This window comes from Indicator indicator, chromosome 3 (genome assembly GCF_027791375.1).
Source record: "Indicator indicator isolate 239-I01 chromosome 3, UM_Iind_1.1, whole genome shotgun sequence".
Taxonomy (NCBI): domain Eukaryota; kingdom Metazoa; phylum Chordata; class Aves; order Piciformes; family Indicatoridae; genus Indicator; species Indicator indicator.
In genome coordinates this window covers 10,224,317-10,252,202 of record NC_072012.1, presented here as the reverse complement: position 1 = coordinate 10,252,202, position 27,886 = coordinate 10,224,317, and the positions used below count along the sequence as shown (strand labels likewise).

General features: G+C 59.0%; 1 protein-coding gene across 1 annotated transcript; it reads right to left on the bottom strand.

The window, feature by feature from the left end:
* Positions 1–33: 33 nt before the first annotated feature.
* Positions 34–27,809, bottom strand: PAX4 (paired box 4). The gene is made up of 8 exons (XM_054399749.1): positions 27,647–27,809; positions 11,979–12,109; positions 8,429–8,644; positions 3,012–3,075; positions 2,634–2,825; positions 2,293–2,375; positions 1,212–1,284; positions 34–86 (listed from the first exon to the last, which is right to left on the bottom strand). The coding sequence occupies exons 1-8, from the start codon at positions 27,807–27,809 to the stop codon at positions 34–36; spliced, it is 975 nt and encodes a 324-aa protein (XP_054255724.1).
* Between the last annotated feature and the right edge of the window lie 77 nt (positions 27,810–27,886).

Genomic DNA, 27,886 nt, shown 5'->3' with positions numbered 1-27,886 from the left:
CATGGGGAGCAGAGGGAAGGATCTCATGGATCATCAGTAGGGATGCTTTGGGACCAGCAGGATCTCATGGATCACCCGTGGGGATGCTTTGGGACCAGCAGGATCTCATGGATCATCAGTAGGGATGCTTTGGGACCAGGGCACCTTGGAGAGCACCTTCCAAGCCTTCCCTTCCATGGTGGCTCCAGAGATGGGGAGGGCAGAGGAGAGCCCATCCCTGGCTTGTGGCCTCCAGAAGATGCCCAGAGCCTCCCAGCCCCCCCCCCCTTTGGGACCCTTTTTGGGACCCCCCCAGCCATCTCCTACCTGTGTGGAGCTGGTGGCTCTCACGGAGAGGGGACAGAAAGCAGCCATGGCCACCCCACGGGGCAGGGCCCAGTCACACCACGAGCCTGTGTGGGGACAGGTGGGGGATGGCACCATGGGGGAATGGCACCATCTGTGCCACCAGCTCTGCTTTTGGGCTGGGGATGGCACCATCTGTGCCACCAGCTGTGCTTTTGGGCTGGGGATGGCATGGCCTGTGCCACCAGCTCTGCTTTTGGGCTGGGGATGGCACCATCTCTGCCACCAGCTGTGCTTTTGGGCTGGGGATGGCATGGCCTGTGCCACCAGCTCTGCTTTTGGGCTGGGGATGGCACCATCTCTGCCACCAGCTGTGCTTTTGGGCTGGGGATGGCACCATCTGTGCCACCAGCTGTGCTTTTGGGCTGGGGATGGCACCATCTCTGCCACCAGCTGTGCTTTTGGGCTGGGGATGGCACCATCTCTGCTACCAGCTCTGCTTTTGGGCTGGGGATGGCACCATCTCTGCTACCAGCTCTGCTTTTGGGCTGGGGATGGCACAGCCTGTGCCACCAGCTGTGCTTTTGGGGTGGGGATGGCATGGCCTGTGCTACCAGCTCTGCTTTTGGGCTGGGGATGGCACCATCTGTGCCACCAGCTGTGCTTTTGGGCTGGGGATGGCACAGCCTGTGCCACCAGCTCTGCTTTTGGGGTGGTGAAGGCCACATTCTGCTGGTGGTGGGAGGCAGAGGGTGGCCATGTCCTCCCCAGAGCTCCCAGGAGGACTCTGGCACTGGGCAGCAAACCAAGGTGCCCAGTGCCCAGTTTCAGCCCTGCCCATTCTCACAGTGACCCCTGGACTGCAGCCCCCCCTCCCTGGGCAGCAGGTGCCATCTTCTGCCCCCCTCCACCCCATGGGCTGTCACCTGCCCCACCAGCAGCCTCCAGCTTCTGCCTGGCCTGGCGTCTCCACTTGGCTCTTCGGTTTGAGAACCAGACCTGGGGAGGTCAGAAGGGGGCTCTGAGAGTGCCAACAGTGCCAACCCCCACCGTGTGCCACCCTCATCCTTGGCACGTGGGTTCTTCACACCCCCACCCTGGGCATGGCCATGGGCAAAGGGAGAGCTTTGATCTGGGGTCTGCTCCACCACATGGTGCTGCAAGCTCCTGCCAAGCTCCAGGGTCCACCTCCAGCACAGGGCATGGCAGCCACGTGTGGGCACTACCATGGCATGTGTGCGTGGGCACCCCTGCCCTGGCACAGGAGGACACTGCCTGGGCACCCAGATGGGAGAAACTGGGCTGGCAGTGGGAGGGGAAGAGGATGGCATGAAACTGGTGGTGGGTTGGCAGAGGACAGGGTGGACAGAGTGTGCCCTGGATGGGTGTGTGCCAGGGAGTGGTGCCATGGAGTCTGCCATGGTTTCTGCCACAGAATGTGCCATGGAGTGTGCCATGGATTGTGCCATGGAGCATGTCATGGAGTGTGCCAAGGGTTGTGTCATGGAGTGTGCCATGGAGTGTGCCAAGGAGTGTGCCAAGGAGTGTGCTGGGGAGCCTCCCATGATTCTACAGCTCCATGCTGCTCACCCCTGCCCCATGGCACCAAGCCAGGGCCCAGCAGTGCCCTCACAACCCCTGGGCCATGCTGGGCAGAGCCAGGCACAGCCAAGGTACCAGGCACAGGGGCTGCTGCCTGTGGGTCTCTGTCCCCTGTCCCTGCAGGCACCACAGCCTGGCACATCCTGGCAGTGCCAGCCCTGCCCACTCGCACCATAAGAGGGCAGAGACCTCCTGAGCTGGGCACAAAACCTCGAGGTGCCCACCTCTGCCAGCAGCACCAGTGCCAGGGTTTGGAGATGTGCCCATGTGCCAGGAGGATGCCCTGTGTCCCCCCCAGTGCCAGCTGGCTGGGCAGCCCTGATGCCAGCAGCTTCTCTGGGCATGCTTTGGCCGAGCAGGGCAATGCCAGGAGAGGTGCCAGCAGCTGGTGGGGCACCTCCTTACCCTGATGGTGGCGTCGGGGAGCTGGGTGAGCTCTGCCAGTCTCTCCCTGGTGACAGTGTCTGGGTACTGGCCCCTCTGGAATTCTGCAAGGTGAGACCCAACCTGTGTGGGCACAGCCACCCCCCTGGCACCTTTGGAGGGTGATGCCAGGCTGGGTGGCTGCAGCTGCTCCACCACCAAGCCCTTGGAGGGATTTGGGGCACCACAAGGCTGAGCCCAAGGGTGCCCACCCAGGAGGGGCCAATTCCCAGCCTTGGCTTTGCTCCAGCCTGGCACCACGCTGGGACAGCTGGGCCCAGGCGATGCCAAGCGCTTGGTTGGCACCTCCAGGAGAAGCAAACCTTTCTCCAGAGCTTCTGACTGCTGGCTGGAGAAGATTGTCCTGGTCCTCTGCTGGGTGCCCAACAGGAGCCGCTGGCTGGGCCCGGACCGTGCAGCGGGGTGCTGGGTGCCCAAGGAGATGGTGGCACTGGTTGTGGTGGGGGAGTGGCATCCTGGGGGGGGTGGGATGGAGGGGACAGTGAGAGGGGACACTGTGGGGACAAGAAAGGCAGAAGGTGGCCCAGGTGTGCACACACAAGTGGGTGGGCGGCTGCCAGGAGGCTGGTGGTGGTGGTGGCAGGAGGTCTCTGCCTGCTCCCAGCAGGTCCTCCCCCCTGGGATGCCAGCCTGAGGTGCCACCCCCTCCCTGCCTGCCTCCCTCCCCCAGCAAGGCTCACCCCTCTTGGCTGCCAGCTGAAGGTCGCTGGGCAGGTTCCTCAGCACCCGGTTGATGGAGGAGACCTGGGCAGGGAGAAGAGGAGGTTGGGCCATGGGCAGGGGGTGGTGGCTGAGGATTCCACCTCTGTGGGCATCACTTGAGCCCATGGGCATCTCCTGCAGCCATGGACACCCCTTGAGACCATGGACATCCCTTGCTCCCATGGACACCCCTTGAGACCATGGACCTCCCTTGAGACCATGGACATCCCTTGTTCCCATGGACCTCCCTTGTTCCCATGGACATCCCTTGTTCCCATGGACATCCCTTGTTCCCATGGACATCCCTTGAGACCATGGACATCCCTTGTTCCCATGGACCTCCCTTGTTCCCATGGACATCCCTTGTTCCCATGGACACCCCTTGTTCCCATGGACATCCCTTGTTCCCATGGACCTCCCTTGTTCCCATGGACACCCCTTGAGACCATGGACATCCCTTGTTCCCATGGACATCCCTTGCTCCCATGGACATCCCTTGTTCCCATGGACATCCCTTGTTCCCATGGACATCCCTTGAGACCATGGACATCCCTTGTTCCCATGGACATCCCTTGTTCCCATGGACACCCCTTGAGACCATGGACATCCCTTGTTCCCATGGACATCCCTTGTTCCCATGGACACCCCTTGTTCCCATGGACCTCCCTTGAGACCATGGACACCCCTTGAGACCATGGACATCCCTTGTTCCCATGGACATCCCTTGTTCCCATGGACACCCCTTGAGACCATGGACATCCCTTGCTCCCATGGACATCCCTTGTTCCCATGGACACCCCTTGAGACCATGGACATCCCTTGCTCCCATGGACATCCCTTGTTCCCATGGACACCCCTTGATGACCATGGACATCCCTTGTTCCCATGGACACCCTTGTCCCATGGACCTCCCTTGTTCCCATGGACATCCCTTGTTCCCATGGACATCCCTTGTTCCCATGGACCTCCCTTGTTCCCATGGACATCCCTTGATCCCATGGACATCCCTTGTTCCCATGGACATCCCTTGTTCCCATGGACCGCCCTTGATCCCATGGACATCCCTTGCTCCCATGGACACCCCTTGAGACCATGGACCTCCCTTGTTCCCATGGACATCCCTTGTTCCCATGGACATCCCTTGTTCCCATGGACCTCCCTTGTTCCCATGGACATCCCTTGCTTCCATGGACCTCCCTTGCTCCCATGGACATCCCTTGCTCCCATGGACATCCCTTGAGACCATGGACCTCCCTTGTTCCCATGGACCTCCCTTGTTCCCATGGACCTCCCTTGCTCCCATGGACCTCCCTTGTTCCCATGGACATCCCTTGTTCCCATGGACACCCCTTGTTCCCATGGACATCCCTTGTTCCCATGGACATCCCTTGCTCCCATGGACACCCCTTGTTCCCATGGACCTCCCTTGTTCCCATGGACCTCCCTTGCTCCCATGGACATCCCTTGTTCCCATGGACCTCCCTTGCTCCCATGGACATCCCTTGTTCCCATGGACATCCCTTGTTCCCATGGACCTCCCTTGCTCCCATGGACATCCCTTGAGACCATGGACATCCCTTGTTCCCATGGACATCCCTTGTTCCCATGGACCTCCCTTGCTCCCATGGACCTCCCTTGTTCCCATGGACATCCCTTGTTCCCATGGACATCCCTTGCTCCCATGGACATCCCTTGTTCCCATGGACATCCCTTGAGACCATGGACATCCCTTGCTCCCATGGACATCCCTTGTTCCCATGGACATCCCTTGAGACCATGGACATCCCTTGCTCCCATGGACATCCCTTGCTCCCATGGACATCCCTTGTTCCCATGGACATCCCTTGTTCCCATGGACCTCCCTTGTTCCCATGGACATCCCTTGACCATGGATCCCTTGACCATGGACATCCCTTGTTCCCATGGACATCCCTTGTTCCCATGGACATCCCTTGCTCCCATGGACCTCCCTTGCTCCCATGGACCTCCCTTGTTCCCATGGACATCCCTTGCTCCCATGGACCTCCCTTGCTCCCATGGACACCCCTTGTTCCCATGGACATCCCTTGCTCCCATGGACCTCCCTTGTTCCCATGGACATCCCTTGCTCCCATGGACATCCCTTGTTCCCATGGACACCCCTTGAGACCATGGACATCCCTTGTTCCCATGGACATCCCTTGCTCCCATGGACCTCCCTTGCTCCCATGGACACCCCTTGTTCCCATGGACATCCCTTGCTCCCATGGACACCCCTTGTTCCCATGGACCTCCCTTGTTCCCATGGACATCCCTTGTTCCCATGGACCTCCCTTGCTCCTATGGACATCCCTTGTCCCATGGACATCCCTTGTTCCCATGGACATCCCTTGTTCCCATGGACACCCCTTGTCCCATGGACATCCCTTGAGAACATGGACATCCCTTGTTCCCATGGACATCCCTTGTTCCCATGGACCTCCCTTGCTCCCATGGACCTCCCTTGCTCCCATGGACATCCCTTGAGACCATGGACCTCCCTTGCTCCCATGGACATCCCTTGCTCCCATGGACATCCCTTGTTCCCATGGACCTCCCTTGCTCCCATGGACCTCCCTTGCTCCCATGGACACCCCTTGAGACCATGGACCTCCCTTGCTCCCATGGACATCCCTTGTTCCCATGGACACCCTTGCCATGGACATCCCTTGGACCATGGACATCCCTTGTTCCCATGGACATCCCTTGCTCCATGGACATCCCTTGTTCCCATGGACATCCCTTGTTCCCATGGACATCCCTTGCTCCCATGGACATCCCTTATTCCCATGGACATCCCTTGTTCCCATGGACATCCCTTGAGACCATGGACATCCCTTGCTCCCATGGACATCACTTGTTCCCATGGACCTCCCTTGTTCCCATGGACATCCCTTGTTCCCATGGACATCCCTTGCTCCCATGGACACCCCTTGTTCCCATGGACCTCCCTTGTTCCTATGGACATCCCTTGTTCCCATGGACCTCCCTTGTTCCCATGGACCTCCCTTGTTCCCATGGACATCCCTTGCTCCCATGGACATCCCTTGTTCCCATGGACATCCCTTGTTCCCATGGACACCCCTTGTTCCCATGGACATCCCTTGTTCCCATGGACCTCCCTTGTTCCCATGGACATCCCTTGCTCCCATGGACATCCCTTGTTCCCATGGACATCCCTTGTTCCCATGGACATCCCTTGCTCCCATGGACATCCCTTGTTCCCATGGACATCCCTTGCTCCCATGGACCTCCCTTGCTCCCATGGACATCCCTTGTTCCCATGGACCTCCCTTGCTCCCATGGACCTCCCTTGCTCCCATGGACATCCCTTGTTCCCATGGACCTCCCTTGTTCCCATGGACATCCCTTGTTCCCATGGACCTCCCTTGTTCCCATGGACATCCCTTGTTCCCATGGACATCCCTTGCTCCCATGGACATCCTTGCCCTTGCTTTCCCATGGACCTCCCTTGTTCCCATGGACATCCCTTGAGACCATGGACCTCCCTTGCTCCCATGGACATCCCTTGTTCCCATGGACATCCCTTGTTCCCATGGACCTCCCTTGTTCCCATGGACATCCCTTGTTCCCATGGACACCCCTTGAGACCATGGACATCCCTTGTTCCCATGGACATCCCTTGTTCCCATGGACATCCCTTGCTCCCATGGACCTCCCTTGTTCCCATGGACATCCCTTGCTCCCATGGACCTCCCTTGCTCCCATGGACCTCCCTTGCTCCCATGGACATCCCTTGTTCCCATGGACATCCCTTGTTCCCATGGACCTCCCTTGCTCCCATGGACCTCCCTTGCTCCCATGGACATCCCTTGTTCCCATGGACATCCCTTGCTCCCATGGACACCCCTTGCTCCCATGGACCTCCCTTGCTCCCATGGACATCCCTTGTTCCCATGGACATCCCTTGTTCCCATGGACATCCCTTGTTCCCATGGACATCCCTTTTTCCCATGGACCTCCCTTGCTCCCATGGACATCCCTTGTTCCCATGGACCTCCCTTGTTCCCATGGACATCCCTTGTTCCCATGGACCTCCCTTGCTCCCATGGACATCCCTTGTTCCCATGGACATCCCTTGTTCCCATGGACCTCCCTTGTTCCCATGGACATCCCTTGTTCCCATGGACCTCCCTTGCTCCCATGGACATCCCTTGTTCCCATGGACCTCCCTTGTTCCCATGGACACCCCTTGTTCCCATGGACATCCCTTGTTCCCATGGACCTCCCTTGTTCCCATGGACCTCCCTTGTTCCCATGGACATCCCTTGCTCCCATGGACCTCCCTTGCTCCCATGGACCTCCCTTGCTCCCATGGACATCCCTTGTTCCCATGGACATCCCTTGTTCCCATGGACCTCCCTTGCTCCCATGGACATCCCTTGTTCCCATGGACATCCCTTGCTCCCATGGACATCCCTTGTTCCCATGGACCTCCCTTGCTCCCATGGACCTCCCTTGCTCCCATGGACATCCCTTGCTCCCATGGACCTCCCTTGTTCCCATGGACATCCCTTGCTCCCATGGACATCCCTTGCTCCCATGGACATCCCTTGTTCCCATGGACCTCCCTTGTTCCCATGGACATCCCTTGCTCCCATGGACATCCCTTGTTCCCATGGACCTCCCTTGTTCCCATGGACCTCCCTTGCTCCCATGGACATCCCTTGTTCCCATGGACCTCCCTTGTTCCCATGGACATCCCTTGCTCCCATGGACATCCCTTGTTCCCATGGACCTCCCTTGTTCCCATGGACATCCCTTGCTCCCATGGACATCCCTTGCTCCCATGGACCTCTCATCCTTCTGCTCAGTGCAGGAGCTGGAGATGTGCTCAGGTAGCACCAGGGTGGGGAGAACCTGAGGCTGATGCCCCAAAGCTCATCCCCCAGGTGCTCTCCTGCAGCCACACCTAAGCACATGCCATGGGTTCCCCATGCCAGGGGTTCTCCATGGCATGGTCCATGCCCACCTGCTCCTCTCTTTGCTGACCAGGCCACCCTTCCATTTTGGTGGACTCTCAACGTCTGCCATGAGGCAACCTACGCCCTGGGGCTGGAGACCACGAGAGGTCCACCACCAGGAGGTTCCCTTTCATGGTCTGAGCTGACCACTGGCACTTGTGCCAGTCCCACCACGGTGCTCCAGTGCCCAAGATGGTGCCAAGCTTGCTGGGGGAGGACTTCTCCTCCCCACCTGCTTCTCCCAACCTCTTCCCTCCACATCTATGCCCATCACCACCAGCAATGGAGACACCATCCTACACCACCCCCTGCAGAGGGTTGTGGACCACCCCCCATCTCCCCCCCGAAGTCCCCACAGCCCCCCCCCAGGGTTCTCCCCATCGAGGACTCACGCTGGGGGTCCTGTTGCTGCTGCAGATGCCCTCAGCATGCAGCTGCTGTTGGATCTCCCAGGCGAAGAGGGAAGGTTGCTCCACCTTCAGCTGGGTGATCCTGGCCACCACCTCAGGGGTCACCATCCTGGGCCTGCTGCCACCAGCAGCCCTGGGCTCCACAGCCCCTGTTCTGTAGTAGTGACTCAGGATCTTGCTGACACAGCCGTTGGAGACCTGCAGGTCATGGAATCATGGAATGGGTTGGGTTGGGAGGGACCTTCCAAGCTCCTCTTGTGCATGGAATCATGGAGTGGGTTGGGTTGGGAGGGACCTTCCAAGCTCCTCTTGTGCATGGAATCATGGAATGGGTTGGGTTGGGAGGGACCTTCCAAGCTCCTCTTGTGCATGGAATCATGGAATGGGTTGGGTTGGGAGGGCCCCTCCCAGCTCCTCTTGTGCATGGAATCATGGAATGGGTTGGGTTGGGAGGGACCTTCCAAGCTCCTCTTGTGCATGGAATCATGGAATGGGTTGGGTTGGAAGGGCCCCTCCAAGCTCCTCTTGTGCATGGAATCATGGAATAGGTTGGGTTGGAAGGGCCCCTCCCAGCTCCTCTTGTCCATGGAATCATGGAATAGGTTGGGTTGGAAGGGCCCCTCCCAGCTCCTCTTGTGCATGGAATCATGGAATGGGTTGGGTTGGGAGGGACCTTCCAAGCTCCTCTTGTGCATGGAATCATGGAATGGGTTGGGTTGGAAGGGCCCCTCCCAGCTCCTCTTGTGCATGGAATCATGGAATGGGTTGGGTTGGGAGGGACCTTCCAAGCTCCTCTTGTGCATGGAATCATGGAATGGGTTGGGTTGGAAGGGCCCCTCCAAGCTCCTCTTGTGCATGGAATCATGGAATAGGTTGGGTTGGAAGGGCCCCTCCCAGCTCCTCTTGTCCATGGAATCATGGAATAGGTTGGGTTGGAAGGGCCCCTCCCAGCTCCTCTTGTGCATGGAATCATGGAATGGGTTGGGTTGGGAGGGACCTTCCAAGCTCCTCTTGTGCATGGAATCATGGAATGGGTTGGGTTGGAAGGGCCCCTCCAAGCTCCTCTTGTGCATGGAATCATGGAATAGGTTGGGTTGGAAGGGCCCCTCCCAGCTCCTCTTGTGCATGGAATCATGGAATGGGTTGGGTTGGAAGGGCCCCTCCCAGCTCCTCTTGTGCATGGAATCATGGAATGGGTTGGGTTGGAAGGGCCCCTCCCAGCTCCTCTTGTCCATGGAATCATGGAATGGGTTGGGTTGGAAGGGCCCCTCCCAGCTCCTCTTGTGCATGGAATCATGGAATGGGTTGGGTTGGAAGGGCCCCTCCCAGCTCCTCTTGTGCATGGAATCATGGAATGGGTTGGGTTGGAAGGGCCCCTCCCAGCTCCTCTTGTGCATGGAATCATGGAATGGGTTGGGTTGGAAGGGCCCCTCCCAGCTCCTCTTGTGCATGGAATCATGGAATGGGTTGGGTTGGAAGGGCCCCTCCCAGCTCCTCTTGTGCATGGAATCATGGAATGGGTTGGGTTGGAAGGGCCCCTCCCAGCTCCTCTTGTGCATGGAATCATGGAATGGGTTGGGTTGGAAGGGCCCCTCCCAGCTCCTCTTGTGCATGGAATCATGGAATGGGTTGGGTTGGAAGGGCCCCTCCCAGCTCCTCTTGTGCATGGAATCATGGAATGGGTTGGGTTGGAAGGGCCCCTCCCAGCTCCTCTTGTGCATGGAATCATGGAATGGGTTGGGTTGGAAGGGCCCCTCCCAGCTCCTCTTGTGCATGGAATCATGGAATGGGTTGGGTTGGAAGGGCCCCTCCCAGCTCCTCTTGTGCATGGAATCATGGAATGGGTTGGGTTGGAAGGGCCCCTCCCAGCTCCTCTTGTGCATGGAATCATGGAATGGGTTGGGTTGGAAGGGCCCCTCCCAGCTCCTCTTGTGCATGGAATCATGGAATGGGTTGGGTTGGAAGGGCCCCTCCCAGCTCCTCTTGTGCATGGAATCATGGAATGGGTTGGGTTGGAAGGGCCCCTCCCAGCTCCTCTTGTGCATGGAATCATGGAATGGGTTGGGTTGGAAGGGCCCCTCCCAGCTCCTCTTGTGCATGGAATCATGGAATGGGTTGGGTTGGAAGGGCCCCTCCCAGCTCCTCTTGTCCATGGAATCATGGAATGGGTTGGGTTGGAAGGGCCCCTCCCAGCTCCTCTTGTGCATGGAATCATGGAATGGGTTGGGTTGGAAGGGCCCCTCCCAGCTCCTCTTTCCCAACCCCACTGCAGTCAGCAGGGACATCTCCAGCTAGGGCAGGTTGCTCAGAGCCTCTTCAAGGCTGTTCTTGCATGTCTCCAGGGATGGGGCCTCCACCACATTCCTGGGCAACCTGTTCCATGTTCCACCACCCTCACAGTGAAGAGCTTCCTCCTGATGTCCAACCTAAACATGCCCTGCTCCAGTTTCAAACCAATGCTCCTTGTCCTGTCCCTAGAGGCCCTTCGAGGCAGTGCCTGCCCAGCCTGCCTCTAGCTCCCCTTCAGGTACTGAAAGGCCACCAGGAGGTCTCCCTGGAGTCTACTCTTCTACAGGCTGAAGAACCTCAAGTCTCTCAGCCCCTCTCAGTCCCCAAAACAGAGGTGCTCCAGCCCTCTGATCACCTTCATGGCCTCCTCTGGACCTGCTTCAACTGTTCCATGTCCTCCTTGTGTGAAGGGCCCCAGAGCTGGACACAGTGCTCCACTTCTGGCTCATGGCCAGCTTCTCACCCCCTAGCTCCCCCAGGTCCTTCTCTGCAGGGCTGCTCTCCAGCCCTTCCTTCCCAACCCTGTGTTGATATCCAGGGTTGCCCTGACCCATGTGCAGGACCTTGCACTTGGCCTGGTTGAACCCCATGAGGTTCTCCTCAACCCACCTCCCCAGCCTGTCCAGGTCCCTCTGGATGGATCCCATCCCTCAGCCATGCCAACCTCACCACTCAGCTCGGTGTCATCAGCAAACTCATTGATGGGGCCTCAGTCCCACTGACCTTGACACCAACGGAGATATTGCACAGCTCTGGTCCCAGCTGGGACCCCTGAGGGACACCACTTGTCACCCATCTCCACCTGGACAGCAGCTCATTGACCACTCCCCTTTGGGTGCAACCACCCAACCAAACCCTCATGCACTGACCAATCCACCCATCAGATCCTTCTCTGCAGCTCAGAGAGCAGGTTGTTGTGGTGGACCACCTCAAGGGCTTTGCACAACCACAGACTGATGGCATCTGTTGGCCTTCCCTTGGCCACTGCTGCAGTTTACACCATCCTAGAAGGCCACCAGGTTGGCCAGACAGGACCTGCCCTTGGTGAAGCCACCAAATCCACATCTCTCCAGCTCAGAGACTGGAGAGCAGGAAGTTGTGGTGGACCTCCTCAAGGGCTTTGCACAACCACAGACTGATGACATCTGCTGGCCTTCCCTCGGCCACTGCTGGGGCAGAAGCTCGTTGGGAAAGGGTTTTGGGGAGAAGGAGACCTCCCAAGCCCCCCCTGCCCAAGGTGCACCTTGAGGCTGCGGGAGATGTCGGAGGTCCTCACGCCACAGGCTGCCAGCTCGATGATCTTCTTCCTCTTGCAGGTGGGGAGGGGGCACCCGTTGACAAAGAGACCTCCCAGCTGGTTCACACCATGGGGGCCTGGGGAGAGGCCAAGCAGAGGGTGATGGGGGCACCTTGCTTGTCCTTCCCTCCTTGGTGGCCTCTTGGAGACCCTGAGGTGAGGAACTGGTGCAGCTGGGGACCTCTAGGCGCTGAGTAGGGGTATGGAGGGGAATGGGCTGGAGGACTTGGAGCCTGGAGGAACACGGAGCTCATGGGGCCAAGCATTGGGACAGGCTGCCCAGGGAGGTGGTGGAGTCACCATCCCCAGAGGGGTCCAAGAAATGTGTGGACATGGCACCTGGGGATGTTGGTTAGTGGGCATGGGGGTGTGGGGTGGGGGTCAAAGGCAATGATCTCATGGTTCAGTGGGCATGGGGGTGTGGGGTGGGGGTCAGAGGCAATGATCTCATGGTTCAGTGGGCATGGGGGTGTGGGGTGGGGGTCAGAGGCAATGATCTCATGGTTCAGTGGGCATGGGGATGTGGGGTGGGGTCAGAGGCAATGATCTCATGGTTCAGTGGGCATGGGGGTGTGGGGTGGGGTCAGAGGCAATGATCTCATGGTTCAGTGGGCATGGGGGTGTTGGGCTGGGGGTTGGACCTGATGACCTTAGAGGTCTTTTCCAGCTTTCATGGCTGTGTGATTTTCTGGGTGGTGGGGCAGGAGCAGGCAGGGAATGGTTTGGACCATCCCATGAAGGAGGTAAAGAAGGTTCCTCCAGAGAGAGGCAACAGGAGAAGGCAGCCACCAAGCATGTGACAGCTTGGGGTGGGCAGAGGAACCCTTCCCTGCCTTTGGCCACTGTGAAGGCTCAGCTGGACAAGGTACTGGGCCAGCTTAGGCAGACCAGGCTCTGACCAAGAAAGGTTGGACCAGGTGGTCCTTGAGGTGCTCTGTGGTTCTCTGATCCCAAGGGGCTGGGAGGACCCTGCAGAGCCCCATCTGGACCAGCTTCTAGCACCAAATGTGGGCTTTAGCAGCTTCGTTTGTGATGGAGCAGAGGCCAACATGAGACCTCTCCTGATCCCCCAGCCCCAAGGGCTCCAGGATGATGCACCCTGAAGGCACCCTGGGGCAGCAGCCATCACCTACCTTGGTGTTGCATGGTGGGGCTCAGGGGGCTTCTAGTGCCTTGGAATGGCCAACAGGAGGTGGATCTTCTTGTGAGGAGCTGGAGCTGGCTTGGCCACGTCCCCTGCCCACCCTGCTGGGAGAAGAATGAGGAGCAGAGGACGGAAACACCTGAGGTCCATTCTCCTGTCCTTCTGCCCTGGGGAGGCCACAGCTGGAGAACTGGATCCAGTTCTGGGCTCCCCAGTCCCAGAGAGATTGGGAGCTGCTGGAGAGAGGCCAGCAAAGGCTGGGAAGATGCTGAGGTCCAGAGAAGGGCAGCAAAGCTGGTGAAGGGTCTGGAGAACTTGTGAGGAGCAACTGAGGGACCTGGGGCTGTTGAGCCTGGAGAAGAGCAGCCTGAGAGGGGATCTGAGCAATGCTCTGCAAGAGCTAAAGGGTGGGGGGCAAGAGGATGGGGGCAGACTCTTGTCAGTGGTGCCAAGTGATAGAAGAAGGGGCAATGGGCACAAACTGCAACGTGGAATGTTCCATCAGGAGAAACAGCTTGACTTTGAGGGTGGTGGAGCCCAGAGGGGTTGTGGTGGAGCCCAGAGGGGTTGTGGTGGAGTCTCCTTGTCCAGAGAGCTTCCAACGCCCCCTGGCCATTGTGACCCTGGGCAAGCTGCTGTGGGTGCCCTGCTGGAGCAGGGGGGTTGGACTGGATGAACTCCAGAGGTCCCTTCCCACCAGCACCATGCTGCTTTGGGGACATCTCTGCACTTGAGGAGCAGCAGAGCAAAGAGACCAGCAAGCCCCAGAGCTGGCTTGGCTGAGCTGTGTCTCATCATCTCTGGCCACTCCCTTTGCCAAGCCACAGGGGAAGAAGAGTTCCTCCACGCCCATCCCACCGGGACTGGGTGCTGGGGTCCTGCAGGGGTGAGGGGCTGGAGGTGGCAGGGTCGTGCCAGGGTCATGGAGGGGGTTGGGCTGACAAGAGAGCAGAGGTGGCAGGAGCAGAGGAGATGACAGGAGCCAGGATTCTGTGCTGGGTCATGGGTGGTCCAAGACCCACCTGAACCCTCCCAGGCACCATCCCCTGCCCGTGGGGTCACCTCTTGTCCCTCCTGTTCCTCCCCAGCTCTGCCATTCACTCCAGAGTTGGGGTCTGGTCCTAGTGTCCCACCACAGGTCCAGCTGTGGGGTCGGGTTTGCAGCACTGGGAGCCCAGCCCAGTTAAGGAGAAGCTGGTGAGGGATCACCAGGTCAAGCAGAGCTCCTCTCCTTTGGCTGGAAGTGTTCCACCACCCTGCCACTTCCTCTGCCAGCTCAGAAGATCCAGGTTGGCTCTCCCCACATCAATCCCAGAGCTCCTGTGCTTGTCCCTGGTCCCATCCTTTCTGTCCACCTCCTCCACAACCTTCTCTCCCAGCAGACCCTCTCCTAAGGTTGTTCCACTCGTGGGTCACCACCACAACACCCAACACCCCCTTCCTGCTGCCCTGCCTGTCCTCTCCATCCTGCCCCACAGCTCCCTGAGGTCTGCAGGGTGAGAGCCACCTCCTGCCACCCCAGCAGCCAGGAACACAAAACAGCAGGTCCATGGGACACCTGCAGAGAGACTCTTGACCAGGTTCCCCCCCGTGGTGCCTCCAAGACCACCAGGGAGCATGATGGGGTGAGGAGAGCAGCTGTTGGTTCCTGGAGGAACCATCTTGTCCTTTGTGCCACCAGAGGTTTCAGCCCCACAGCAGAGCAGCTCTGAGCACCAGGCATGGAGCAGAGGTGCTGAGGGACACCGTGGAAGAGGAAAGGGAGGACATTTCCATGGGGACACTCTGGGAGATCTCATGGCAATGGATCCTGGAATCGTTGCTTAGGTTGGAAAAGATCTTTGGGACCATCAAATCCAACCCTTGAGCCATGGAGGTGCCACACAAAACCAAACCAAACCAAACCAAACCAAACCAAACCAAACCAAACCAACCCAACCAAACCAAACCAACCCAAACCAACCAAACCAAACCAACCAAACCAAACCAACCAAACCAAACCAAACCAACCAAACCAAACCAAACCAAACCAAACCAAACCAACCAAACCAACCCAAACCAACCAACCCAAACCAACCAAACCAAACCAACCAAACCAAACCAACCCAAACCAACCAAACCAAACCAACCAAACCAACCAAACCAACCAAACCAAACCAACCAAACCAACCAAACCAAACCAACCAAACCAAACCAACCAAACCAAACCAAACCAACCAAACCAACCCAAACCAACCAAACCAAACCAACCAAACCAAACCAACCAAACCAACCCAAACCAAACCAACCAAACCAACCAAACCAAACCAACCCAACCAAACCAAACCAACCAAACCAAACCAACCCAAACCAAACCAACCAAACCAAACCAACAAACCAACCAAACCAACCAAACCAAACCAACCAAACCACCAAACCAAACCAAACCAACCAAACCAAACCAACCAAACCAACCAAACCAAACCAACCAAACCAAACCAACCAAACCAACCAAACCAACCCAACCCAAACCAAACCAAACCAACCAAACCAACCCAACCAAACCAACCAACCAACCAAACCAAACCAACCCAAACCAACCAACCAACCCAAACCAACCCAACCAACCCAACCAACCAACCCAAACCAAACCAACCTAACCAATCAAACCAACCAAACCAACCAAACCAACCAAACCAACCAAACCAACCCAACCAACCCAAACCAACCAAACCAAACCAACCAAACCAACCAAACCAAACCAAACGAACCCAACCCAACCAAACCAACCAAACCAACCCAACCAACCCAAACCAAACCAACCAAACCAACCAAACCAACCAAACCAAACCAACCAAACCAACCCAAACCAAACCAAGCAAACCAAACCAAACCAAACCAACCCAACCCAAACCAAACCAACCAACCAAACCAACCAAACCAAACCAACCTAACCAACCCAAACCAAACCAAACCAACCAAACCAAACCAACCAAACCAACCAAACCAAACCAACCAAACCAAACCAACCCAACCAACCAAACCAAACCAACCAAACCAAACCAAACCAACCAAACCAACCCAAACCAACCCAACCCAACCAAACCAAGCAAACCAAACCAAACCAACCAAACCAAACCAAACCAACCAAACCAACCTGAACAAACCAAACCAACCCAACCAAACCAACCAAACCAAACCAACCAAACCAACCAAACCAACCCAAACCAAACCAACCCAACCAACCCAAGCAAACCAAACCAAACCAAACCAACCAAACCAACCAAACCAACCCAAACGAACCAACCCAACAACCAAACCAAACCAAACCAACCAAACCAAACCAACCAAACCAACCCAAACCAACCAAACCAAACAAACCAAACCAACCAACCAAACCAAACCAACCAAACCAAACCAACCAAACCAACCAAACCAAACCAAACCAACCAAACCAACCAAACCAACCAACTCAACCCAAACCAAACCAACCAAACCAACCAAATCAACCAACCAAACCAACCAAACCAATCAAACCAACCAACCAAACCAACCAAACCAATCAAACCAACCAATCAAACCAACCAAATCAACCAACCAAACCAAACCAATCATACCAATCAAACCAACCAAACCAATCAAACCAACCAAACCAACCAAACCAACCAAGCCAACCAAATCAACCAATCAAACCAACCAAACCAATCAAATCAACCAAACAAATCAACCAAACCAACCAAGCCAACCAAACCAACCAAACAAACAAAACCAATAAAACCAACCAAACCAAGCAAACCAAACCAAACCAAACCAAACCAACCAAACCAACCAAACCAAACCAAACCAAACCAACCAAACCAACCCAAACCAACCCAACCAAACCAAGCAAACCAAACCAAACCAACCAAACCAAACCAAACCAACCAAACCAACCTGACCAAACCAAACCAACCCAACCAAACAACCAAACCAAACCAACCAAACCAACCAAACCAACCCAAACCAAACCAACCCAACCCAAACAACCAAACCAAACCAACCCAAACCAACCAAACCAAACCCAACCAAACCAACCAACCAACCCAAACCAACCAAACCAACACCAAACCACCAACCAACCAAACCAAACCAACCAAACCAATCAAACCAACCAAATCAACCAACCAAACCAACCAACCAACCAAATCAAACCAAACCAATCAAACCAACCAAACCAACCTAACCAATCAAACCAACCAAACCAACCAACCAAACCAACCAACCAACCAAACCAACCAAACCAACCAAACCAAACCAACCAAACCAAACCAAACCAAGCAAACCAAACCAAACCAAACCAAACCAAACCAAACCAACCTAACCAACCAAACCAAACCAACCAAACCAACCAAACCAACCAAACCAACCAAACCAAACCAACCAAACCAACCAAACCAACCAAAGCAAACCAAACCAAGCAAACCAAACCAAACCAAACCAAACCAAACCAACCTAACCAACCAAACCAAACCAAACCAAACCGCCTGGCAGACACCTCTGGGCTTTCACCTGAGACACACCAAAACTTCTTGGACACCTCCAGAGTGGACCTCTCCTGCTCCAGCCCCCAAATCCCACCACAGCCATGGAGCTGCTTTCCTGGAGGGCTTGGGAAGGTTGGTTGGAGACATGGATCATGATCTTCAGCAAAAGAAGTCCAACAGTGGGGACAGAATCCCTGAATCCCAGCATGGTGGTGGTGGGAAGGGACCTCTGGAGATCACCCAGTCCAAAGCAGGGTCACCCACAGCAGGCTGTCCACCATCACAACGGCCAGGTGGGGTTGGAATCTCTCCAGAGAAGGAGACTCCACATCTCTGGGCAGCCTGCTCCAGGGCTCCACCACCCCTCAAGCCAAGAGGATTATCCTCACCTTTAGACGGACCACCTGGTGGATCTCCCACTGGCGAGAAGCAACGGGAAGCACCTGATCTCCTTCTCTTGGAGGACAAGGATAGATCCTCCTGCAGCAAAACTGCTCTGGGAAGGTCCCAACAAGACTCAAGTCCCCTTAGGGGCCCCCACACCCCCCACCAACCTTCCTTGGCTTTGCCCCAGCAGGAATCTTGCTCCATGCCGTGCCATGAGGTGACACCAGGACTTCTGTCCCCAGGCAGAAATGTTCCCATGGGGAAAGTGAGCAAGTTGGGAGCTCATGATCCCTCTGAGGGATATCAGGGTGGGGGTCCATGATCTCTTTGGGGGATCTCAGAGGGGCTGTGAGCTCGGTCCTTGTGCACAGATGAGGAGCAAGCACAATGGGGCTCGACCAGGTGAGACCACAGCAGGTGATTCCTGGAGGAAGTCCCAGTCAGAGGTTCCTCCACCACTCAGTTCCTAACTGGGAATTGCTCCTCATGGCTTCATGGGACAAGAACTCTCCCACCCAACCCCTTCCCTCCCCACCCCCCCTGCTTGGCCATGACTAAGACTGGGGGTGCCCAGGGGTGGGTTCAAGGTGGTACCTGTGAAGCCTTGGAAGAAGCCTGAGCTGGGAGGGTCCTCAGAGCCAGCTGGCAGCTGCTGTACTGGTGTGGTGCTGGGTGGAACTGGGTTCTGATGTCACAGAGGACAGGAGGAAGAGGAAGATGAAGAGGAAGGGGGTGGCCCTAAGAGCACCTCCAGGACCATCCCACCAAGCAAACAAGGGAAAAGACCAGGAGGTGCCACCATATGGTGAAGAGCTTGGAATTGCCTCCTCCATCCCAGTCCTCCCAGTTTGGGGATTTGTGGCAGCCTTTCTCCCCCCCCCTCCCCAATTAGGGCTGGGTGATTGGTGGTGGTTTGGGTTGGGTTTTTTTGGGGCTGTTGAAGAAATCAAAGATTGGGGGTGCTGGTGGTGCTGGTGGGGGTGTGGATGTTGACAGTGGGAATGGTCCCAGTTTTCCACAGGGATTGGAACCAGCACAGATGCCCCCTCCCTGCTTTATTTGGGGGGTGGGAGAGGCAGCCCAACCCCTCCCTCCCTCCCCCCCCCAGGTTTTGTTTTATTTTGGGGGGTGCTGAAGGTGATGGTGATTAGAGGGGTGGGAGGGTGGTTGGAGATAGTGGGAATGATCCCAGAGGGAATCATCCCAATTTTCCAAAGGGGATTGGAACCAGCACAGGTGCACACACACCCCCACCCCCCTTTATTTGGGTGATAAAAAAATAAGATAACACCCCCTCAGCCCCTCCCCCCTCCCCTTTTTTTTTGGGGGGGGAGGAGGGGGTATGAAGAAATCAAAAGTGAGGTGGTGATAGAGGTGAGGGGGGAAGATGGTGGCAATGATCCCGATGGGAATGCTCCCAGTTTTCCAAGGGGAACTGGCCCTGACACAGATGGGCCTCCCCCCTCCTCCACTCCTTTCTTCAGGTGATAAAAAATTAAAATAGCCCCAAACCACCCCCACCACCCCCCCCTTGTAAAAAAAAAGACAACAAAACCTTGCAGGTAAAATGTTTGAAGAGCAAACATCACCCAGCCAGGAGGGCACCCAGCACCCTCCCTCCCCACCCAGCTCAATAAAGCCCCCCCACCCCACACCCCCCCTTTGCCCACTGCCATATGCTCCCAATTACACATTAACCACGGACCAGCAGCTCCCAGTTCCAACCACAGCCCCTGGAGAACCCCCACACACACTCCACAGCCACCCCCCTCCCCGCCCCACTAAAGGATGCCCAGCTCGGTGCCAATCCTCCACCACCCCCCCCTCCGCTCCACACCTCAGTGCCAAGCTGGAGGAGCTGGGGCTGGGTTTGTAGGGGTGAGGGGAAGGGTGGCAGACAGGGTTTGGGGATCCCCCCCTTCACCCATCGCTTGGCACCGGGGACCCCTCCCCTCTCCCGCTTCCCGGAATGGGGCAGCCCCCCGTGCGTAAAGCAGCGCCGGGCAGGGGCTCACCCGCGGGGCTGCGGGAGGGGAAGGGCTGGGGGTGTAACCCGTCCCTTTGGGCCCCCCACAAGTGGGGGTGAGCCGGGGGTGCCCAAGGTGGGGGTCCCGGGAGGGAAAAACGCCCTCCTGCCCCCGCCATGGGCTGTGCGCACCGTGCTGGGAGCGCAGGGGCCGCCGCGGGACGCCCGGGGGAAGGGCTGAGGGGCGCAGAGGGGGCGCCGGGGGCACCGCCGAGGGGGGATGGCCCCTGGAGGTGACCCCAGCACCAGCAAGGTCCGAGGAGCCCGGGGGGAGCCGGAGAGGGAGGGAGAGGAGGACACCGGGGTGTGCGTCCTTGGGCAGGGGCGGGCGCAGAGGGTGGAGAGGAGGAGATTGGGAATGGGAATGAACTGGGAATGGGGACTGGGAAGGAGCCGGGGCTGAGGAGGCACGGGGAAGAGAAAGTCCAGAGAGGTGAGGGAAGGAGAAAAGGAGATGGAGAGATGGAAACATGGAGAGATGGAGAGATGGAGAGGTGGAGACATGGAAAGCTGGAGAGGTGGAAAGAGGGACACATGGAGAGGTGGAGACATGGAGAGAGGTGGGGACATGGAGGGAGGTGGGGACATGGAGACAGGGGGAGATGGTAAGGTGGAGACATGGAGAGGTGGAGAGGTAGAGAGGTGGAGAAGTGGAAAGAGGGAAACATGGAGAGGTGGAGAGATGGAGACATGGAGAGCTGGGGCAGTGGAGACATGGAGAGGTGGAGGGATGGAGAGATGGAGACAAGAAGAGGTGGAAAAGTGGAGACATGGAGATAGACATGGAGAGATGGAGAGATGGAGAGATGGGACATGTGGAGAGGTGGAGACAGGGAGAGGAGGAAAGACAGGTGGAGAGATGGTGACATGGAGAGACAGGGAGAGGTAGAGAAATGAGGAGATGGAGAGATGGGAGAGGTGGAGGCAGAAATATGGAGACATGGAGAGGTGCCCCAGGCCCCACCATGCCACCTGATGGGGCAGTCTGGGCACAGGGCCGGGCACAGTGGGACATAGCTGGACAGGAGCTAGGCAAGGGGATGCCAACCCCTCCTCTCCTGCCTGCTCCTGGGCCTGGGCAGACGTGTCCCTTGCTGGGCCCTGTTGGTGCAGGGGCACCATGGGCCAGGCTCTCCATGTTCCCAATCCCAGGATCCCAGTGCTGAGCCCAAGACCTTGGCTTGGGTTTGGAGCCAGCTTCATGGATTTGGCCCATATGTGGCAGGTGCCATCAGCCACTGAGGTGGGCTCCAAGGGCAGGAGCTGGATGCTGTGCTTCCCAAGGGAAGGATGGGAATGCTGAATATCCCAAGGGCAGGATGAGGATGCTGAGCATCCCAAGGGCAGGACAGGAATGTTGATCTTCCTGGGACAGGATAGGGATGCCATGCTTCCCATGGGAAGGACAGGGATGTTGAACATCCCAAGGGTAGGATGGGGATGTTCTGCTTCCCATGGGAATGACGGGGATGTTGAGCATCCCAAGGGCAGGATGAGGGTGCTGAGCATCCCATGGGAAGGACAAGGATGCTGAGCCTCCCAAGGGCAGGATGGGGATTTTCTGCTTCACATGGGAAGGCCAGGGATGAGCATCCCAAGGGCAGGATGGGGATGCTGAGCATCCCAGGGGCTATCTGACTTTTCAGCAGCTGGCACATGGTGGCACTGGTGCAGTGGCCTGGGCAATGTGCTGGCTGCTGACCTCCTGCCTGTGCCACCATAGATGGTGGTAGTTGGTGGTCACCAAAGTGTCCCCTCTCCCTAGTTCCCAATGATTCCAGCTGCCAGGAAAGCTCTCCCTGGAAGCCAGGCCAGGAGCATGGCACATTTGTGCCCAGCTGCAGCAGGAGGGACGTGGGGTGGGTGCAGGACGGGAGCAGGCACAGAGGAGCTGCCAGCAGCAGGCAGGGCTGAGATGTGAGGTTGGGGAGGATTAACTGCTGCTTCTCACTGTGTGCTTGGCATGAGAGTGGCATGAGAATGGACATGAGGGTGGCATTAGAGTGCCCATAAATATGGCATAAGCTTGGCATGAACATGGCCTTGACTGTGGCACAAGCATGACCATGAGGGTGGCCATGAGCATGGCCACGAGTGTGGCAAGAGCTTGGCATGAGCAGGGTCATCAGAGTAGCCTTGAGTGTGGCATGAGCATGGCATGAGGGTGGGCATGAGAATGACATGAGCATGGCATGAGCTTGGCATGAGTATGGCTCAAGCATGGCATGAGCTTGGGGTTAGGAGCAGGTCCTGCCCTGTCCTGCCACCTGCTTGGGAGCTCCTTAGGGATTTAGTAAGGTTGGAAGAGAGCTTTGAGATCATCAACCATGGGCCCAGCACTGCCAGGGCACCACCAGACCGTGTTCCTCAGCACCACAGCTCCAGGGCTTTGAAAGCCCTCCAGGGCTGGGGACTCCACCACTGCCCTGGGCAGCCTGGGCCAGGTCCAGACAGCCCTCAAGGGGCAGAAATTGTTCCTCATGGCCAACCTGAACCTCCCCTGGGGAAGCCTCAGGCCAGCCTGGAGGGGTTTCAAAGCCCTGGAGATGTGGTGCTGAGGGCTGTGGTTTGGTGGCACCCTGGCACTCTTGGGTTAAGGGTTTGAATCCATCCCCTTGGAGCTCTCTCCAACCCAACCCCACCCCATTCCTCCCTCCTGGCACCTTCCTGGAGCCGTGCCAGGCTGTGCCCACAGCAGCCACAGCGTCAGAGCTGCGACACAGCTGGCACTGGGAGGGCGATGATGGGTGACAGGGCACCACCTGTGCCAGGGCCACTGCCGGTGCCAGGGCCACCACTGCAGCTTCCCACCTCCAGGGATGGGTGCTGAGCCTCAGGTCTGAGTGCTGAGACCCACAGATAGGTGCTGATCCTCACTGATGTGTGCTGAGCCTCAACGATGGGTGCTGAGCCTCACCGATGGGTGCTGAGCCTCAACGATGTGTGCTGAGCCTCACTGATGGGTGCTGAGCCTCACCGATGGGTGCTGAGCCTCACTGATGGGTGCTGAGCCTCACCGATGGGTGCTGAGCTTCATAGATGGGTGCTGAGCTTCACCGATGGGTGCTGAGCCTCACCAATGGGTGCTGAGCTTCATAGATGGGTGATGAATCCCTTGGGTGGGTGCTGAGCCTCACCGACTGGTGCCAAGCCCCATAGCTGGGTGCTGAGCCTCATGGCTGGGTGCTGAGCCTCACTGATGGGTGCTGTGCCCTAAGAATTGAGGCCGAGCCTCATAGATGGGTGCTGAACCTCTCAGATGGGTGCTGAGCCGCATAGCTGGGTGCTGAGCCTCACCGATGGGTCCTGAGCCTCCGGGCTGGGTGCTGTGCCCCAGGGCTGTGTGCTGAGCCGCATAGCTGGGTGCTGAGCCGCACGGATGGGTGCTGAGCCCCCAGGCTGTGTGCTGAGCCGCACGGATGGGTGCTGAGCCCCCGGGCTGGGTGCTGAGCCCCCGGGCTGGGTGCTGAGCCTCACGGATGGGTGCTGAGCCCCCGGGCTGGGTGCCGAGCCGCACGGATGGGTGCTGAGCCCCCGGGCTGGGTGCTGAACCGCACGGATGGGTGCTGAGCCGCACGGATGGGTGCTGAGCCCCAGGGCTGGGTGCTGAGCCCCAGGGCTGTGTGCTGAGCCGCACGGATGGGTGCTGAGCCCCAGGGCTGGGTGCTGAGCCGCACGGATGGGTGCTGAGCCCCCGGGCTGGGTGCTGAGCCGCACGGATGGGTGCTGTGCCCCAGGGCTGGGTGCTGAGCCGCACGGATGGGTGCTGAGCCCCAGGGCTGGGTGCTGAGCCGCACGGATGGGTGCTGAGCCCCCGGGCTGGGTGCTGAGCCGCACGGATGGGTGCTGAGCCCCCGGGATGGGTGCTGAGCCGCACGGATGGGTGCTGAGCCCCCGGGATGGGTGCTGAACCTCACGGATGGGTGCTGAGCCCCCGGGCTGGGTGCTGAGCCGCACGGATGGGTGCTGAGCCCCAGGGCTGGGTGCTGAACCTCACGGATGGGTGCTGAGCCCCAGGGCTGGGTGCTGAGCCGCACGGATGGGTGCTGAGCCCCAGGGCTGGGTGCTGACCCTCATGGATGGGTGCTGAGCTCCCGGGCTGGGTGCTGAACCTCATGGATGGGTGCTGAGCCCCAGGGATGGGTGCTGAACCGCACGGATGGGTGCTGAGCCCCCGGGATGGGTGCTGAACCGCACGGATGGGTGCTGAGCCCCCGGGCTGTGTGCTGAGCCGCACGGATGGGTGCTGAGCCCCAGGGCTGGGTGCTGAACCGCACGGATGAGTGCTGAGCCCCCGGGCTGGGTGCTGAGCCCCAGGGCTGGGTGCTGAACCGCACGGATGGGTGCTGAGCCCCCGGGCTGGGTGCTGAGCCGCACGGATGGGTGCTGAGCCCCCGGGCTGGGTGCTGAGCCCAGGTGGGTGCTGACCGCACGGATGGGTGCTGAGCCCCGGGCTGGGTGCTGAGCCCCAGGGCTGGGTGCTGAACCGCACGGATGGGTGCTGAGCCCCGGGCTGGGTGCTGAGCCGCACGGATGGGTGCTGAGCCCCAGGGCTGGGTGCTGAACCGCACGGATGGGTGCTGAGCCCCCGGGCTGGGTGCTGAGCCGCACGGATGGGTGCTGAGCCCCAGGGCTGGGTGCTGAGCCGCACGGATGGGTGCTGAGCCGCACGGATGGGTGCTGAGCCGCACGGATGGGTGCTGAGCCCCAGGGCTGGGTGCTGAGCCGCACGGATGGGTGCTGAGCCCCCGGGCTGGGTGCTGAACCGCACGGATGGGTGCTGAGCCCCAGGGCTGTGTGCTGAGCCGCACGGATGGGTGCTGAGCCCCCGGGATGGGTGCTGAACCGCACGGATGGGTGCTGAGCCCCAGGGCTGGGTGCTGAGCCGCACGGATGGGTGCTGAGCCCCCGGGCTGGGTGCTGAACCGCACGGATGGGTGCTGAGCCGCACGGATGGGTGCTGAGCCGCACGGATGGGTGCTGAGCCCCCGGGCTGGGTGCTGAGCCGCACGGATGGGTGCTGAGCCCCCGGGCTGGGTGCTGAGCCGCACGGATGGGTGCTGAGCCCCCGGGCTGGGTGCTGAGCCGCACGGATGGGTGCTGAGCCGCACGGATGGGTGCTGAGCCTCACCTATGGGTGCTGAGCTTCACCGATGGGTGCTGAGCCTCACTGATGTGTGCTGAGCCTCACTGATGGGTGCTGAGCCTCACTGATGTGTGCTGAGCCTCACTGATGGGTGCTGAGCCTCACCAATGGGTGCTGAGCCTCACCGATTGGTGCTGAGCCTCACTGATGGCTGCTGAGCCTCACTGATGGGTGCTGAGCCTCACCGATGGGTGCTGAGCTTTACCGATGGGTGCTGAGCTTCACTGATGGGTGCTGAGCTTCACCGATGGGTGCTGAGCCTCACTGATGGGTGCTGAGCTTTACCGATGGGTGCTGAGCTTCACTGATGGGTGCTGAGCTTCATAAATGGGTGCTGAGCCTCACCAATGGGTGCTGAGCTTCACCGATGGGTGCTGAGCCTCACCAATGGGTGCTGAGCTTCATAGATGGGTGATGAATCCCTTGGGTGGGTGCTGAGCCTCAACGACTGGTGCCAAGCCCCATAGCTGGGTGCTGAGCCTCATGGCTGGGTGCTGAGCCGCACGGATGGGTGCTGAGCCCAGATGGGCCGAGCCCATGTGGTGCTGAACCGCACGGATGGGTGCTGAGCCCCATGGCTGGGTGCTGAGCCTCACGGATGGGTGCTGAGCCCCGGGCTGGGTGCTGAGCCGCACGGATGGGTGCTGAGCCGCAGGCTGGGTGCTGAGCCTCACGGATGGGTGCTGAGCCCCCAGGCTGGGTGCTGAGCCGCACGGATGGGTGCTGAGCCCCCGGGCTGGGTGCTGAGCCCCCGGGCTGGGTGCTGAGCCTCACGGATGGGTGCTGAGCCCCCGGGCTGGGTGCTGAGCCGCACGGATGGGTGCTGAGCCCCCGGGCTGGGTGCTGAGCCGCACGGATGGGTGCTGAGCTCCCGGGCTGGGTGCTGAGCCCCCGGGCTGGGTGCTGAGCCGCACGGATGGGTGCTGAGCCCCCGGGCTGGGTGCTGAGCCCCCGGGCTGGGTGCTGAGCCGCACGGATGGGTGCTGAGCCCCCGGGCTGGGTGCTGAGCCCCCGGGCTGGGTGCTGAACCGCACGGATGGGTGCTGAGCTCCCGGGCTGGGTGCTGAGCCGCACGGATGGGTGCTGAGCCCCCGGGCTGGGTGCTGAGCCCCCGCAGCTCTGCCCCTGCCCGCTGTGTCAGGGCGGTGTGGCTGGCAGTGCCAGGGCAGGCCGGGTGCCTGCGCCGGGTTTGATCTCGGGGCATGACTGGCACAGGCACGTGAGCACAGGCAGGGCTGGCAGTGGTGCCAGGAGCCCTGTGCCAGGGTGCCAGGGTGCCAGGGACAGCCGAGTGAGGGGGGACCCCCGGTCAGTGGGGCATCCCCTGCCCTCTGTCCTGGTACTGAGCTGGGCATTGTCTGGCGTGGTGCTGCGCAGCCCCTGGCACAGAGGTGGGCATTGCCTACCCTCTGCCCTCACACTAAACTGGGCATCCTCTGTCCTAGGATGGAACTGGGCAGCTCTTGGCATTAGACTGGGCATCCCCTGCCCTCTGACCTGGCATGGAGCTGGGCTTTGCCTGTCCTCTGTCCTGGCACAGAGCTGGGCATCATCTGCCCTCTAGCATGGCACAGAGATGGACATTATCTGTCACAGAGCTGGGCATCCCCTGCCCTTCATCCTGGCATGGAGCTCAGCATTCTCTGCCCTCCACCCTGGCACAGACCTGGGCATCCCCTGCTCTCTCTCCTGGCACAGATCTGAGCATTCCTCGTCCTCTGACCTGGCACAAAACTGGGCATCTCCTTCTCTCCATCCTGGCATGGAACTGGACATTCCCTGCCCTCCATTCTGGCACAGAACTGGGCACATCCTGCCCTCTGTCCTGGCACTGCAGTGGACATTCTCTGCCCTTGTCCTGGCATGGATCTGGGCACATCCTACCCTCTGTCCTGGCATGGATCTGGGCACATCCTGCCCTCTGTCCTGGCATGGATCTGGACATCCCCTGCCCTCTGTCCTGGCACTGCAGTGGACATTCTCTGCCCTTTTCCTGGCATTGGATCTGGGCACTGCCTGCCCTCTGTCCTCACACTAAGCTGGGCATCCACTGCCTTCCAACTAAGCACAAAACTGGGCACCCTGGCAGAGTGCTGGGCATCCCCTGCTCTCCATCTCAGGAGCTACATGGTCCTTTCCCCTGTGCCCACCCCTGTGCCACCTCCCTTCCCTGGGCGTCCCATAGGCTGGGGCAATGCCAGCACCCAGGTGCCAACCTGGGATAAAAGACACATTTGGCATCCCTGGCATTGGTGCCATGTGACTGGGCATGGGGGGCACGCGTGAATGACAGCAGGACCCAGGGCAGCTCTTTTCATCTCAGTCCCCACCCTGGCATCCTGGCTCCCTTGGTGGGTGATGCCAGTGCCAAGCAGGTGCCACATCAAAGGGTGCAGTGATGCCAGGCGCCCTCCTGCGTCGATGTGCCCGTGCGTAGGCCCCGATTGCGTGGGCCACGGGTGACATTTTGGGTGGCATTGCCACCCACCCACTCCTGCTCGGGGATAAAACCCTCCAGGGGCTGTGGCCTGGCACCCTCAGGGTCCAGCCTGCGCCCACACTGTGCCCACATCGTGCCCAGCATCCAGGTGAGTCCCTGCAGCAGACGGGGTTGAGCTCTGAGTTTTGGGGGGGGAATGGGGTCCCCTG